This window comes from Nerophis lumbriciformis, linkage group LG35, assembly GCF_033978685.3.
Source record: "Nerophis lumbriciformis linkage group LG35, RoL_Nlum_v2.1, whole genome shotgun sequence".
NCBI lineage: Eukaryota > Metazoa > Chordata > Actinopteri > Syngnathiformes > Syngnathidae > Nerophis > Nerophis lumbriciformis.
In genome coordinates, this window is record NC_084582.2 from 21,297,910 (window position 1) to 21,314,718 (window position 16,809).

The window sequence follows — 16,809 nt, forward strand, 5'->3', positions numbered from 1 at the left end:
TTTAGCTTGTGTGCTATATTGTGTGTTGAGAAGCTTCTCGCTTTTAGTAGCCTATAGCTTTCCATGCTTACCTTTTGTAAATGCCTTGACTGGAAAAGACCAACCTTGTGGAGGACGTTTAGATGTTCACTGGCTGTCCAGCTTTGCACAAATTGCATGTTTTTTGGGGGAGGAAATACCCTTCACCCACCTTGCTCCCACTGCTGCTCACAATGGTGGATGAATATGAATTAATGTTAAGTGGTGGTCGGAGAGGCTGTAGGCGCAAATTGACAGCCACATTTCCGTCAGTCTACCCGAGGGCAGCTGTGACTACAAACATAGGTTGTGAATGTGGAGTGAATGAATGATGGCTTCTAATTATCACTGTAAAGCGCTTTGAGTGTCTACAAAAGCGCTATATATGTATGTGCTATATATGTATGTGCTATATAATTCATTATATTTATTATTTAAGGAGACAAGGTGTAGGACTTCTTCTGAGATATCATCGAACATTTTACATTAAAACCAAAGTAATCTCGTTTGACGGGTTGACAAATCCAATTGAGCTCTGATCGGCACAAGGTACGAAATTGTTGAAATATACATGTTAAAAGTTCTGCAAGTTGCTAAAGAGGCATTCCACCGTCAGTGTCAGAGTATGTAGGTGACGAACCCCAAGATGCAGAGAAGGCGGAAGGCATTGTACGAGAAAACATGATTTAATTAAACACTAAGGCAAAACAACAAACGAAAGGGTAACAACAAAAGGCGCGCACAAGGCGGAGAACAAACTTGGTTATGAACTAAAATAGCACAGAGGCTAACTTTGGATAAGAAACAAAAACACTTACTGTGACACGAAGGAACTAGGACATGAGCAGAGTGAAACAAAAGTAGACAGAGCTACAACGACAAGTGTTAAGACAGGTAGTAATGACAATGATCCAGCCCTGACTGGAGGAGAAGGCTGGTTTAAATAGAAGCTGGCTGATTGACACCAGGTGTGGCCAGGTGCCAATCAGCCACAGCTGAGGGGACACAGCACTCAGGGAGACAAGTAGGAAATAAAGACAAAATAAAAGTGCTGGACAGAAAACTAAGACAAACGCAGAGAAAAAACTAAAACACAGTCAAACTGTCAGGGACAAGCCTGACAGTCAGCAGACTACTTCTACAAACCCCGTTTCCATATGAGTTGGGAAATTGTGTTAGATGTAAATATAAACGGAATACAATGATTTGCAAATCCTTTTCAACCCATATTCAATTGAATGCACTACAAAGACAAGATATTTGATGTTCAAACTCATAAACTTAATTTTTTTTTTTTTTTGCAAATAATAATTAACTTAGAATTTCATGGCTGCAACACATGCCAAAGTAGTTGGGAAAGGGCATGTTCACCACTGTGTTACATGGCCTTTCCTTTTAACAACACTCAGTAAACGTTTGGGAACTGAGGAAACACATTTTTTAAGCTTCTCTGGTGGAATTCTTTCCCATTCTTGCTTGATGTACAGCTTAAGTTGTTCAACAGTCTGGGGGTCTCCATTGTGGTATTTTAGGCTTCATAATGCACCACACATTTTCAATGGGAGACAGGTCTGGACTACAGGCAGGCCAGTCTAGTACCCGCACTCTTTTACTATGAAGCCACGTTGATGTAACACGTGGCTTGGCATTGTCTTGCTGAAATAAGCAGGGACGTCCATGGTAACGTTGCTTGGATGGCAACATATGTTGCTCCAAAACCTGTATGTACCTTTCAGCATTAATGGCGCCTTCACAGATGTGTAAGTTACCCATGTCTTGGGCACTAATACACCCCCATACCATCACAGATGCTGGCTTTTCAAATTTGTGCCTATAACAATCCGGATGGTTCTTTTCCTCTTTGGTCCGGAGGACACGACGTCCACAGTTTCCAAAAACAATTTGAAATGTGGACTCGTCAGACCACAGAACACTTTTCCACTTTGTATCAGTCCATCTTAGATGAGCTCAGGCCCAGCGAAGCCGACTGCGTTTCTGGGTGTTGTTGATAAACGGTTTTCGCCTTGCATAGGAGAGTTTTAACTTGCACTTACAGCTGTAGCGACCAACTGTAGTTACTGACAGTGGATTTCTGAAGTGTTCCTGAGCCCATGTGGTGATATCCTTTACACACTGATGTCGCTTGTTGATGCAGTACAACCTGAGGGATCGAAGGTCACGGGCTTAGCTGCTTACGTGCAGTGATTTCTCCAGATTCTCTGAACCCTTTGATGATATTACGGACCGTAGATGGTGAAATCCCTAAATTCCTTGCAATAGCTGGTTGAGAAAGGTTTTTCTTAAACTGTTCAACAATTTGCTCAACGCATTTGTTGACAAAGTGGTGACCCTCGCCCCATCCTTGTTTGTGAATGACTGAGCATTTCATGGAATCTACTTTTATACCCAATCATGGCACCCACATGTTCCCAATTTGCCTGTTCACCTGTGGGATGTTCCAAATAAGTGTTTGATGAGCATTCCTCAACTTTATCAGTATTTATTGCCACCTTTCCCAACTTCTTTGTCACATGTTGCTGGCATCAAATTCTAAAGTTAATGATTATTTGCAAAAAAAAAAAAAATGTTTATCAGTTTGAACATCAAATATGTTGTCTTTGTCAACTGAATATGGGTTGAAAATTATTTGCAAATCATTGTATTCCGTTTATATTTACATCCAACACAATTTCCCAACTCATATGGAAACGGGGTTTGTACTCCTCTTTGGACATTTTATTTTAATTTTTTATTTAGCCTTTATTTAACCAGGTAAAATCCCATTGAGATCAAAGATCTCTTTTCCAAGGGAGACCTGGCCAAGAGGGCAGCAGCAAGGTTACATTAAAAACAGTAAACAACACATAAAACATCAAATTTACAACATTAAAACTTGCTCACATAACACATGTGCATACAGACAAGGTAGACTGCAATCCTTTCACAGAAGCTTTAAACTCATTTAATGTAACAAGGGTTTGAAGTTGAACATTCGATTGTAGGTTATTCCAAGCCTTCGGTGCTGAAAACCTAAATGCTTTCTTGCTCAGTTCAGTTCTTACTTTGGGGACGACAAATTGCAGAACATTCATTGAACGAAGATTGTGACTTCCTTGTTTCTTTGTTAAAAGACAAGATGGATAAGATGGAGTGATACCCAGAATGGTTTTGTACATGAACACATACCAATGATTGCGGCATCGAGCACATAAAGATGTCCAGTTAACCATTGAGTATAACACACAATGGTGAGTAAGGGGAGTTCAGTTGGTGATGAATCTCAGTGCACCGTGGTACACACTATCCAGCTTGTGGAGACAACCAGCAGTAGCATTCATGTACAACACATCTCCATAGTCAATAACAGGTAAAAAGATTGTTTCCACCAATTTCTGTTTCACAGTAAAAGAAAAGCAAGACTTGTTTCTAAAATAAAATCCCAGTAAAAGTTTCAGGGTTTTTTTTACAACATACTGAATGTGCTCCTTAAAACTCAAGTGGTCATCAATTAAAAATCCTATTTAATAATATTAATTAAATAAAAACATTTACCGGTAAAAGAAGATACTAACACAATTTGTTGCCCATTTCTTGTTAAAATGTTCTCACACAGTGCTGATCTTACAGTTTTTGATGTGGTAAAGAACATACACTTTGTTTTCTTTGCATTTAAAACCAGTTAAAGATAGCAAAGTTGTTCTTGTACTCCGTCAAATGCATGTTGTAGATATTTAAAGGCCTCAGCAGGAGTGGGTGCTGTGCAGTATATGACAGTATCATCAGCGTAGAAATGGAAAGTTGAGTTCGGAATATTCTGTCCAAGATTATTTATGTAAATAGTGAATAATAAGGGGCCCAATACAGAACCTTGAGGGACACCCTTTTTCACTTGCAGTACGTCCGAGGAGGAACCTTCTATCTGAACAGCCTGAGTTCTACTTGTGAGGTAATTTGCAAACCATCCAACTGCTTGCTGAGAAAAACCAATAGCTGAAAGACGTTCAGTGATTAAAATTACATGATCACCCGTATCAAATGCCTTTGGAAAGTCAATAAAGAGGGACAGACAGCACTGCTTCTTGTCAAGAGCTTTAGTTACATCATTTATAAACTTCATAGCAGCAGTAACAGTACTGTGATTTTTGCGAAAACCTGACTGAAATGGTGACAGAATAAAGTTTACATGTAATGAGACATATTTTTACTGTAGGCATGTTCAAAATAAATTTACACCATAAACCATAATCCAATATAATCCCATACTTTTGATGATATTGAATCGATATCAATATAATCTCAGGACATCTCTAGTTAATACCGCTTATTTTTTATTTTATAGCTTACTTTTCACTAAACAGAAAGTCACTGTGTGCATGTTTTACTTTTAGTGTTGCGGAATTAAGAAGTAGTGATGTTGCTGTGGTTTCACGTTGCTTATAAATATCAAGATCGCAGTGGTACCTCAATTTTTTGTTTATCATCTGTCAAGATCAGACGAAAACCCAAGCATTGTTTTCTAATAAGAAATAATGTAAATCCATTTAATCTGTTCGACAGCCAAAAATAAGAAGACAAAACATATTTTATAGAAAATAATAACATTTTAACATGCAGAAAACAATTTTAACATCAAATTTAACATCACATTTTACGTAAACCAAAGCATATGAATAGTGTGGCGTAAGAAAACCGAGATACCTCTGTACTACAACACATGTCGACATAAATGGAACAATTTTTCATAGAGATTACCCCTTATGTTGACCATGTATGTCGACGTCGACTTAAGCTTTTAGTAATTTGAAAAACAAGGTGGACCAGGATATAATGACTTTGTCCCCCTGGATGCGTTACAATTTACTTTTGGTTGCTAAGTAGTATTGAATGAAGATTGTAATTGGTCACCTGTAATATGCAGATGATATCTGGAAGACAGGTTCCTCTCTGTGAGATTGTGTGATCTTTTTGACTCTTCTCACTGTGAACATGACAAGGGTGAAAGAGTCGAAAATGTGTGATGAAGCCATACAATAAGCATTAAAAAGGTAATCAAAAAACATCACAGGAACAGAAAATAACAAAGGTGAGACAAAGTTCTAACCACGGCTGGCAACCAGTAACAAGTTCTCTATTTGATGCTCAGCTAGGCTTCTGCAAGATGATTCAACGTCCTCCCAGTCATAAAAGAACATGTAAATTGTCTATTAGTGCCAATGTGAGTGTGAATGCTGGCTTTAGGTGTCATTCCTATGACTAACTGGGTGAGGTGGGGTACACCCTAGAACAAACCTGGGCATTCTGCGGCCCGCGGGCCACATCCGGCCCCTTGTGCGTCCCTGTCCGGCCCGCGTGAGGCCAATCATAAATTACAAAATAAATTTAAAAAAGTATCTATGTCGAGTGTGCAATACAACGGTGCTGCTTTTGTTTTGAAAAGCGTTATTTGTATTACTTCTGTGTGGGCGTATGCGTGTGTGTGATTGTGAGTGAATGTGAACAGCAGCAATCACAAATTACAAAATACATTTTAAAAAACATCTATGTTGTGCGTGCAATACAACTGTGCTGCTTTTATTTTGAAAATTGTTATTTATGGGCGTATGTCCGGGTGTAACCTGTGAGTGAAGGTGCACAGCGACAAGTGATGCACGGCTACCACCGAGATGTCAGCTCACGCTAAAAAAAGAAAAGTTGATGACGAATGTCGTGTTTCCAACAAGACATGGACTGCCAAGGATTTCTTTACAGAAATTAAAGGTAACGCCGTGTGCTTAATTTGTGGTACACAGGTTGCTGTGTTTAAAGAATATAATTTGAATCACCACTACACGACGAAGCACGAGGAAAAATACCGGAATCTGTCTGATGAAGCGCGCGCAAGGGAGGCTGATGCGTTGATGGTAAAATTGTAAACCCAACAAGAACTTTTTGCCATATTTCACACCCCCAGAGATGCAGCCGTCAGGACAAGTTTCGTCATTTCTCACAAAATCGCCAGAAAAAGTAAGGCGTTTTCTGACGAGAGTTTATTAAGGAGTGCTTATTGGACTCTGTTGCGCTGATATGTCCGGAAACTTGGAGCTTCAGCTGAAGAACAGAACGGCCGACTTTGACTGTTTTTCGCTGGCTTTGGATGAGAGCTGCGATGTACGTGACACCGCCCAGCTGCTCATCTTCTTATGTGGGATAACTGCAGACTTTCAAATCACGGAGTAGCTGGCAGCCATGCAGTCAATTAAAGAGACAACCACAGGTAATGACTTGTTCACAGAGGTAAATGCGTGTTTGGACATGTTAGGACTGAAATGGGACAAGCTGGTAGGTGTGACAACAGAATGTTTTCCAAATCTGACGGGGAAAAATGTTGGACTTTAAAGAGGATGCAGGATAAACTTTAATTTAAATCTGTGCAGAAATTGACATTTTTGCATTGTTATACATCAGGAAGTGTAGGGTAAGACAGTGTTAAAAATAAAACCATCAAAAGCAATCTGCTTTTGTATAAAGTTAAGTTAGGTTAAATAAAATTATTATTATTATTACTATTATTATTTATCTTACGGTATATCAAAAATAATATTGAGCAAAATTTAATTGAAATATTGTCGATGCGGCCCTCCAGCCGTGCTCGGGTTGCTCATGCGGACCCCGGTAAAAATTAATTGTCCACCCCTGCCCTAGAACAAAATAGACTGGGATTGTGGTCCATCTCAGCTTGACAACAAGGGATGTGTACTATTCACATTTGAACCGGTACGGTACCAATTCCCCGTAATTTGGAATCGATACAGGCACTCAACGGTACCAATTTTAGGTCTTTAGTGTTTATGTGATAATAAATGTTAATGTGTTTAATAATGACATCACATTTTTAAAATGCAACATTTAACAGTGTGCTGATAATAATGACTGTGATGTCCAGTTATTATATTTTGCTTTCTTACACCTCTGAGTATCATTTTCAAATATACATTCATTTCAGTTTGTCCTAAATATGTTGCAGTAGTAAGGAAATAGTCTTTGCCATTAAGATGAATATGCCAGTCTTGTCTTTTGTTGATTCCTACAAACAGTAATTATGTACTTCTTTGGAAACATTTTGTTGTTTAAATGTGCTATATAAATAAAGTGGATTGGATTGGATTGGATTTTACATACCAGTTGTTTGATTGTATTGTGCATCTTAGTTGTAGTTTTCATTACCAAATTTGGAGATGTTGAAATTGGCATGTAAAATCACTAATGCTAATCAGTAATGGCATAAGATCGCCACGATACCAGAATTTCAGCAGTCGGTACCGATATATGTGAATTTTCAATACTTATTTGATATCACAATAAAATTTAAATTAAAATCTGAACCCATTATACCCCCCCTTCTGCTCGAGTGCAGCTGGGATAGTATCCAACACCCCCCGCGACCTTGAGAGGGACAAGCGGTAGAAAATGGTCTTTTAAATTTACTACTTTATTGAGAAGTGTTTCAAAGTGTCAAATATTTAAGATCACTGTTCTTCAACAGTTTTTGCAAATAATGTAAATTGTAGTATCAGCTACCAAGAGAAACTAAACAACAGCAGAGTTCTACAAGTAAATATCATAAATAACCACAATAGTCAACTATTGTACCTTCTAAAAACAACAGCAGTGGCACGGAGCTTTCAAGTATTGTATATTAAAAAAACAATATTTGTATTAATATTATTTCATAAGGTGGTAGTGTGGCATTGTGTAATTTGTAATGAAATAGACTAAAAAAAAGACTTAAACATACATTTTAAGACAAATTTACAAACAAAACCACAAAATCCGTGACTTTGTGTTTTTATTCCTTATTAGTGTCAACATTTTAGCCTTTTTTCATTATGTTATGCTGGTTTGATCTATTTTTCTATGGGGTTTTTTTTGTTCATTTTATTTCTACAAAGTGCCATGGACCCATAAACAAGAACTGTGTTCTGCAAATGGCAGTTTGCCACAGTTTGAACACCACTGGTTTACTTATTTCACTAGGAAGACAAAGTGTTGCCAAACGATGTAAGAGTGTCTCTAAGCTGTGTCTTCTTAGCACTTAAAGAAGTGTTAAAATTGGGTAGCAACTTTGTGGAGGTTTTCTGCAGGTGTTTCACATATAAAGCACACTCCAGGTTTGTGGTGGCGGATCGCTGCTCCCACTCACGCAGCAAATACTTCGCTTTTCATGACTGCTTGTATTTATTTAGTAAATAAATATATGAGGTATAACACACTCCCTTCTGTCACTTCCTCCTCTTGTTTCACATTTAATGCGTGTGTTGGTAAAGTAGGAAAGCAGAGCTCTTCTGCAAACTGGCCCCCCTTGGATTCAGTACTTCAGGAAGCACCAGTCCAGCCACACTCCACTCTTCATCAACGACACAGCGGTGGATATAGTAAGCAGCACCAAGTTCCTGGGGGTGCAGATTATTGACAATATGACCTGGTGCCTACACACCGGAGCTCTTGTAAAAAGAGCTCAGCAGCGCATGCACTTTTTGCGTCGGATGAAAAGAGCACAGCTCCCTCCCCCCATTCTCACCACATTTTACAGAGGCACTATAGAGAGCCTGCTGACCAACTGCATCTCTGTCTGAACTGGAGCCTGCAATGCCTCAGACTGGAAGTCTCTGCAGAGAGTGGTGAGGAGTGGTGAGGACGGCGGAAAAGATCATCAGGACTCCTCTTCCTCCTATCCAGGAGATTGCAAAAAGCCGCTGCCAGACCAGGGCTCAGAAAATCTGCAGAGACTCCTCCCACCCCCACCAAGGACTGTTTTCACTGCTGGACTCTACAAAGAGGTTCCGCAGCCTCCGTAACAGAACCTCCAGGTTCTCTAACAGCTTCTTCTCTCAGGCCGTAAGACCTAGAATGCATTAAAATAATCCCCTCAGTTCCCCCCAAAAATGGATTAACTCGCTGGAATATAAAAGACAATATAACATACATCCATAAACGTGGATGCATATGCAAAAGTGCAATATATTTATCTGTACAGTAATCTATTTATTTATATCTGCATTATATTGCTTTTTTATCCTGCACTACCATGAGCTAATGCAACAAAATGTCGTTCTTATCTGTACTGTAAAGTTCAAATTTGAATGACAATGAAAAGGAAGTCTAAGTCTAAGTCTATGTCTTTCTCTGGCGAAGCAGGTGTAAATTAGATGTGTTGTAAAGCATACAATGCAAGTTACAATGCATACTACCAACGTTCTATTATCATTTGTTAATTAGCGAGGAAGAAGCAAAAGCACCAAATTTGTGGTAGGATGACACAAATAAATAAATATATGGGAAACACGGGCTCATATTTTTAGGATAGCAGGCTTCTTCTTCAGTGCGGACTGCTCAGTTCTCACATGCCAAGAATCGACATAGCTTGCCGACGAAAACGTGTTGGACAGTCTCTGTTGCTGACGATACTTAAAAAAAGCTGGTATTGATGTAATTTTTGCACGTTGGTATCAAAGTATTGACAACCCTAATACGACATATCAAATGTAAATTAGCATTTAGCTAGCGCATTTTAAAAGGTGGAGCATTGCTTTTGAGTGCTTTCTATCAGGCATGCTTGCCTTGTTGGCATAAAAAATTATAACATTGCTTGTTTGTCCTTTAAGTGTTTGAGTTGGTGCCAAGTCTGCAACCGGATGTGATGTCACATGCTTGCAACAAAAGGTATCAAAATATGGTACATTTTAATTTTACGTGACTCAGTATGCAGTAGTACAGACGGAATTCGGTCGGTACTCATTAAAGTACCTAATTCGGTACACGCCAATGCAAGCTAGGTCAGAGTTTAGAGATCAATTTTGTACTGCTGAGCAACACACTAACCTGGACTGCTGGTCCATGATGGCATGGATGAGATGAAAGAAAATACTTTTCATGCTTCCTCCACAGCCACCCTCATTATCTGGAGCAGTTAGATAAAGGTGCAGACATGCCCACTGGTGGTACTCCAGTCTAACACACACACAAGTAGACTTAGACCTAGTCTGTGGGTATGTTGTGCATATGCAATGTGTGTCAGCCTCTGTATTACCGTTCTGAGTCAGTCAACGCGTCTTTACTTCTTTCCACTTGAGATTCAATTGCCAGCCATTCTGTGAAGAATAACTGCACATAAAAAGGGGGTGGAGGGTGAGGTGGGAGGTTATATTACCAATGCAATACAAATTGAATAACCAACAACACAAATATTTTCCCCAATGCAGCTTTTAAAAACAATGGCCATCCACACCAGGACTAAAAATGCCAGGATATCAGTATTGGTCCATATCGCCAAGCCCTACAATCAGCTAAACACTAAATAACTCCACAGTGAAGAAGGTTTCAGGAGTTTACTAAGGATTTTGTGAAACTAAAAACATACAAAGAAAATGCCACTCTAGGCTAAGGGCAAATGGTTGCGATGTTATTTAGCTATGTAGCAATTAGCACGTACAAAATATGCATAGAACAATTGCTTGTATTCCGTGACGTGACTTCTTCCCGGAAGTGAAAAACAGTGGTGGTCAGCCAAGCCAAGATTGATATTGGGCAGCAAGCAAACTATCTGAGTACACAAGGGGCCTAGATCTTCCTGCAAAAAGCAGATACGAGCAAAAAAAATCGAACTATGCAATGGAATAGATCCCTATACTTTATTAAAAAAATATTTTTCAAATGATATCTAGGATTATCCGTCGGCCGCGTTCCAAACATGTCGAACTATCTCGTGCTCCAGACATCATTCTACACTACAAAACAGATTACAACTTGAAAAAGCATGGAGGTCTGCAACTTGTGTGTGGCTGAGTCAAGGAAATTGGTATCAAGACTGCCAGATAATTATGCATAATGTTTGCTTGGGTAAAGTTGCATTTTACGATTTAACTTTGCATCTATCACCGAGTTTGTTGTTGCCGTTTCACGCGCTGTTTACGAGTATGCATGTTTTTCCCCGTCTTTATCGAAACATAACTATAGATGTCAACGTTGTGGATGTGTTGAAAGCTTCATTTATGATTGCTGCCTTTGGTAAAAGCTTAACTCTTTTAGGTTTGCTCACATTTGCTTTCTTTTATTTAGACTCGCCAAGTTTGTGCATTTCAAAACATTCGTAGCAAAAAGGTGTTTTAAGAAATATAAATAATATCAAGATAATACTTAAATGGGAAACACTGAACGTTAAAAGTATATCAAACAAACCTTTAACGACGTGATCACTGCAAACTCTTGGACTCTGCTCCCTTGGACTGGAGCGCGTGCTACTTTTTTTTGCCGTCGTTTTAAGAAATCTTGCACTCTTCTGCCCTTCTTGATTACCTTTCGTGGAATTCTGAAGAAATGCTTATCCTTTTTGCGATTTGAACGGTTCGTACAGTCAAAAGGGCATTTTTCTTAAAGAAAGGCTAAAGGCTATTCCCCACTGAGAACAGACGCTGGCTTGACCACCACGCATATTTAATGAGCGAGACGTGAGCCGGACGTGACGTCATTTAATACCAAGCAATACTGGAGACATCAAACATGCAACAGGTCAAATTAAATATACATTATATTGTGAACACACTTACAGATGTTGCTTGAGCAAGAGATGAATTGAGAAGACCATGTAGATGGAGCTGCCTGTGCAATCTACTAACGGTTCAAAGCAAGTAACAGGGAAGTCACACTAACAAACGGAATACAGGCAATGATCAAATTGGACAACCATATGGTGCTGTTTTTACAAACAATAACTCAAGCATACACTGCATTACACTGGGTCATAACAGAACTAAATGGTTATTTAGAATTGACAATGCACTGAGACCGTAGTAGGTTAAATACAAAGAGGCGAGGGAAACTAAAAACCTTTTAAAAAATATTTGTGTTGGTGTTAACATTGTCTTAGTCCCAATCAGTGCCATCAAATCTTGACAGAAGTTTAAAAACACCCAATAAGAACATTTGGCCTTTGTCCTACCTGATATTGGGGTGCTTGTAGTAGCTGACTGAAAGCAGGATGTCTCCAAAGACACCAAGCTGTCTTTTTCCAATGGCTGCTGCTGTCTTTGGCATTGCTCCACAGCCCAAAACTGTCCGTCTCCTGAATTCCAGCCTCTTTACTTCCAGCAGTCCTTCTAGCTTCAGGTAACAGTCTTGGGATAAGGTACTGAAGCTAGCAATGTGTACAAATATAATGTTAGCGTTATGGATACATGCATGAAAGACTTTGAAAGGTAGCAGAAACCAGGTGAGGGTCTAAATTAGTGGTGTCCAAACTACGGCTCGCGGGGCAAATGCAACCCGCCAACCCTTTTCAAATGGCCCGCGTCAAAGTCTAAAACTAGATGGACTTTCGCCTTCACAAAACATGTATTGTAATTAATTGTTCTGTACTTCCTAGTTTAAACCCTAAATGGAGCTATGTGGACAGCATCTCCCACAGAAGTGATTCATATCATAGCAACTTTATTGATTAGAAGCCATTAACACTTAATTGTTCACTCTAACGAAAATAAACGTAAGATTGCAAGTGAGTTCAGACAATTTCAGACCCGGTGGACAAATTTACAATGAAAGTGTGGCCGTGATAAAAGATTACAATGTAAGAGGACATTATGACACAAAACATAGGAAAAAGGAAATGGATGGATAGGGATCTGCTCTACCATTCTGAAGTGTATTGGCTTAGTCGCGGCTTCGTGTGGCAGCGGTTTTATTCCCTGAGGTCACATGACAACATGTTTTTTTTTTTTTAAAGGACAGACCTGTGGATGAGTTCAGTGACACTTCATGGTTAGCAGACCTGGCATTTTTAGTTGATCTCACTGATCACCTCAACACTCTGAACAAGAGACTAAAAGGCAAAGAACAGCTCATACCAGAGCTATATGCATTCATGAAAGCATTCAGTGCGAAGTGCATTTTCATTTGTTGCATGTTGTTTCATGCCCAGTTACCTAAATTCAATTAAAGGTCACTCTTATAGTGTTATTAACCTTTTTTATTGTTTAGAGTAGAATTTAAAACTGAATAGCAAATGTTTCGAGTTAACTAATGTTTGCTTCTAAAATATTTAGTTTTCAGGCAAGTTTTTCTCCATTGTATGTGGTCTAAAATTGGAAAGGCACAGTGGTTTTCATAAAACCTTATCAATTGTGTGAGAAAATAAAGTGTGTTTTTGCAATTATAACATCATTATTATACACGCACGCACACACACACATGTTTATATATATGTATGTATATATATATATATATATACATATATATATATATATATATATATATATATATATATATATATATATATATATATATATCCATCCATCCATTTTCTACCACTTGTCCCTTTTGGGGTCGCATATATATATATATATATATATATATATATATATATATATATATATATATATATATATATATATATATATATATATATACATTATATATATATATATATATATATATATATATATATACATTATATATATATATATATATATATACACATATATATATATATATATGTATGTATATATATATATATGTATATATGTATATATATATATATATATATATTTGGGCTGCAACAACTAATCGATTAAATCGATTAAAATCGATTATAAAAATAGCTGGCGATTAATTTAGTCATCGATTCGTTGGATCTATGCTATGCGCATGCAGAGGCAATTTTTTTTAATTTTTATAAACCTTTATTTATAAACTGCCACATGTACAAACAGCTGAGAAACAATAATCAAAATAAGTATGTTGCCAGTATGCTGTTTTTTTTTAATAAAATACTGGAAAGGATAGAAATATAGTTTGTCTCTTTTATCCGATTATTAATCGACTAATCAAAGTAATAATCGACAGATTAATCGATTATCAAATTAATCGTTAGTTGCAGCCCTAATATATACATATACATATATATATATATACACACATATATATATATATATATATATACACACACACACATATACACATAAATATATATACATATATACACTTATATACACATATACCTGTATACATATTAGGGCCGTCAAGTGACTATTTTTTTAAATCAGATTTATTCAAACTCTTGAACTGTGATTAATCATGGTCAATCACCAGTTATTTGTTGCATGCATAAATAACATTTGCTTAAGAAAATACCCAATATTTGGATACAAATGCAATTTGTAGTCCGAATGCCATACAGGAACATTTTTTTATATGTTTTACTGAACTGCAAGTCATTGATTTGCTCAAAACTTGGTGACAGTAAGTATAGTATTATTAACCTATTTAATTAATTAGAGTACAAGTTAAAACTGTATCTTGTTTGAGAATAGCAAATGTTTCAAATTAACCAATGTTTGCTTCAAAAATATTTTGTTTTTCTCCATTGTATGTGGCCTAAATTTTGAAAGACACAGTGGTGTTCATAAAACGTTATCATTTGTGTTCCATATGAGAAAACTAAGTGTGGAATTTGCAATTATGTCATTATTTTCTGCACGCACACATGCACTACATACATACATATATGTATTAGAGATGCGCGGATAGGCAAATATTTCATCCGCAACCGCATCAGAAAGTCGTCAACCATCCGCCATCCACCCGATGTAACGTTTGATCAGAACTGCATCCGCCCGCCATCCGCCCGGTAAATCTAATATAGACGATGCAAGGCATTAGTGAGGCACCTACCAACTACTCCGGTTTTACCGTAATTCGTACGGTTTTCATCAACCTATTCCGGGTTACGGGTGCAGTGATAAAAAATACGGTTTTTCATTAATTTAAAAAAAAAAGGGTGAAAACTACGCGAATTGCACCTTGTGCAGACAAGATTTTTCGATCGGACACGGAGGAATTAGCGATGTAAAAGACCACTTTGGGACAAAAAAACACAAGTCTAATGCCGTTGCTAGCGATACAAGTGGAAAACTTTCAACGTTTTTCGTCGCCCAAACAGATTCTTTGGATGTGATAAATGCCGAAGTTTTATTTACGGAGGCAATAATTGAGCATGGACTTCCAATCGCACTGGCTGATCACATGGGACAGTTACATGTTTGTAATGCAACCTTTAAAAATCATTACGCGGTGATCGCGGTCCCAAAAATAAACTTTTCTTGCATGATAATGTCCAGAAAAATTCGCTTTATATTACTATAGAGTCCTTTTAACGAATGAGTTTGATGGTTTATCACAAACCTTAAATGAAATAAGTCCTTTCTTCTCCTGCACCTGCATGCGCTTTGGCCTTGCCTCGTGTTTGGTGCGCAATCCTGTCGGCTGTATTTCACAGCACGACATACTGTTAAAAGTGTTTATACTATTTATGCTTTCAAGTCCAAGTTGAAGAAATCTTGTTAAATGTTGACAGCATAACTACCAAAATACAGAAGTATGTCCTTAATATTTTTGCAGTGCTATTTCTGTTGAAAAGTTAAAATGATTACATTAGAGATGTGATGTGCCACTTTTCAAGTGTCTGTTGGCTTAAATTAATTTTCATTAATTTTTCATATTTTGAATTCTTTTGAAAGGCTTACAAAAAAACTACATTTGAATTGTAATTCCATGCTATTGACAGGACTATTAATTTTAATGAAGTTAGCTTACCATGTTTACAGTATGATAATTGTGATAGAAATGTGAATTTTAGGCACAGAATATTTTTTACAATTGAACAAGGCAGTAGATTATACAAGCTTGGACAGAAAGTTAATAATGACACCAATTTTTTTTTTAATGGAATTGTTTAGTACTGTTTTACCATTTGTTTACTGTAAAAAGTGTTTATACTGTTTATACTTTCAATTAACAAATTGAAGTCTTGTGAAAGGTTGACAGGGTAACTGGCATTAACTGTCAAAATAATTTCAAACTATTGAAGTTAGCTTACAGAATAAACATGTCAATCAACCCATATGATTTTTGCTGTAATATTTTTGTTTTGAAAAGTCACTGTGACTGATAGAAAAGTGATGGTTTTAGCAACATTTTAACCTGTCTGAATGCTAATAATCATTTTGCGTCGGGGGGCGAAGCCCTGAACCCTCCACCAGGACTTTGTCCTGGACCTACCGGGGCCTGCGGCCCTTGGACCCTGGCTACTAGGTTTTTCTGATTTCAAAAGTTGGCAGGTATGGTGAGGTTATAATGCTTTTGCCTGTTAAAGAAAGGAGACTGATCCAATGCAGCACAGTCTTTCGCGTGCCACGCTGTCACGACCCAGACGCACACCAGTGCGCAATCATATGGGAGCCGCACTGAGCGCACCTCCAAGCGCGTCTCGCTGCCGGCGACGGCCAGGTATGGGCCCACGCTCCAGTGCCATCCATTTTCAGGGCTAGTTGATTCGGCAGGTGGGTTGTTACACACTCCTTAGCGGGTTCCGACTTCCATGGCCACCGTCCTGCTCTCTATATAAACCAGGGTGAGCCCCACCCCTTTCATGAGCGCACTGCGCGCGGAGTGACCCCTGTTACGCGCCCCCGGCAACAGGGGTGGCGGGCAGGTAAGCTGCGCGGGCGGAGCGCGCGGAGTGACCCATGTTACGAGCCCCCGGCCACGGGGGTGGCGGGCAGGTAAGCTGCTTACCTGCTGCGCGTGACGCCGGCCGTGGCGAAGGCGGACGAGGCGGGGTGTCGGTGCGGTGGGCGCGGTAGTGACCCTGGACGTGCGTCGGGCCCTTCTCGCGGATCGCCTCAGCTACGGCTCCCGGTGGGGCCCTCTCGGGGGAAGGGGCCTCGGTCCCGGACCCCGGCGAGGCGTCCCTTCTCCGCTCCG

The 16,809-nt window shown here is 38.6% G+C and overlaps 1 protein-coding gene across 2 annotated transcripts in view; it reads right to left on the reverse strand.

Moving 5' to 3' along the window:
* Window positions 1-16,809, reverse strand: part of LOC133575208 (Fanconi anemia group A protein) — an 85,655-nt gene that overhangs the window by 18,485 nt on the left and 50,361 nt on the right. The window contains exons 27-30 of one of the 2 annotated variants that reach the window (XM_061927778.2): window positions 11,993-12,187; window positions 10,085-10,158; window positions 9,877-10,005; window positions 4,924-4,996 (exon numbers count right to left, since the gene is read on the reverse strand). The exons of the other annotated variant lie outside the window; for it this stretch is intronic. Of the exons in view, the coding sequence (XP_061783762.1) occupies window positions 4,924-4,996; window positions 9,877-10,005; window positions 10,085-10,158; window positions 11,993-12,187 (471 nt within the window). The remainder of the gene's footprint in view (window positions 1-4,923; window positions 4,997-9,876; window positions 10,006-10,084; window positions 10,159-11,992; window positions 12,188-16,809) is intronic. 2 annotated transcript variants of the gene reach the window in all.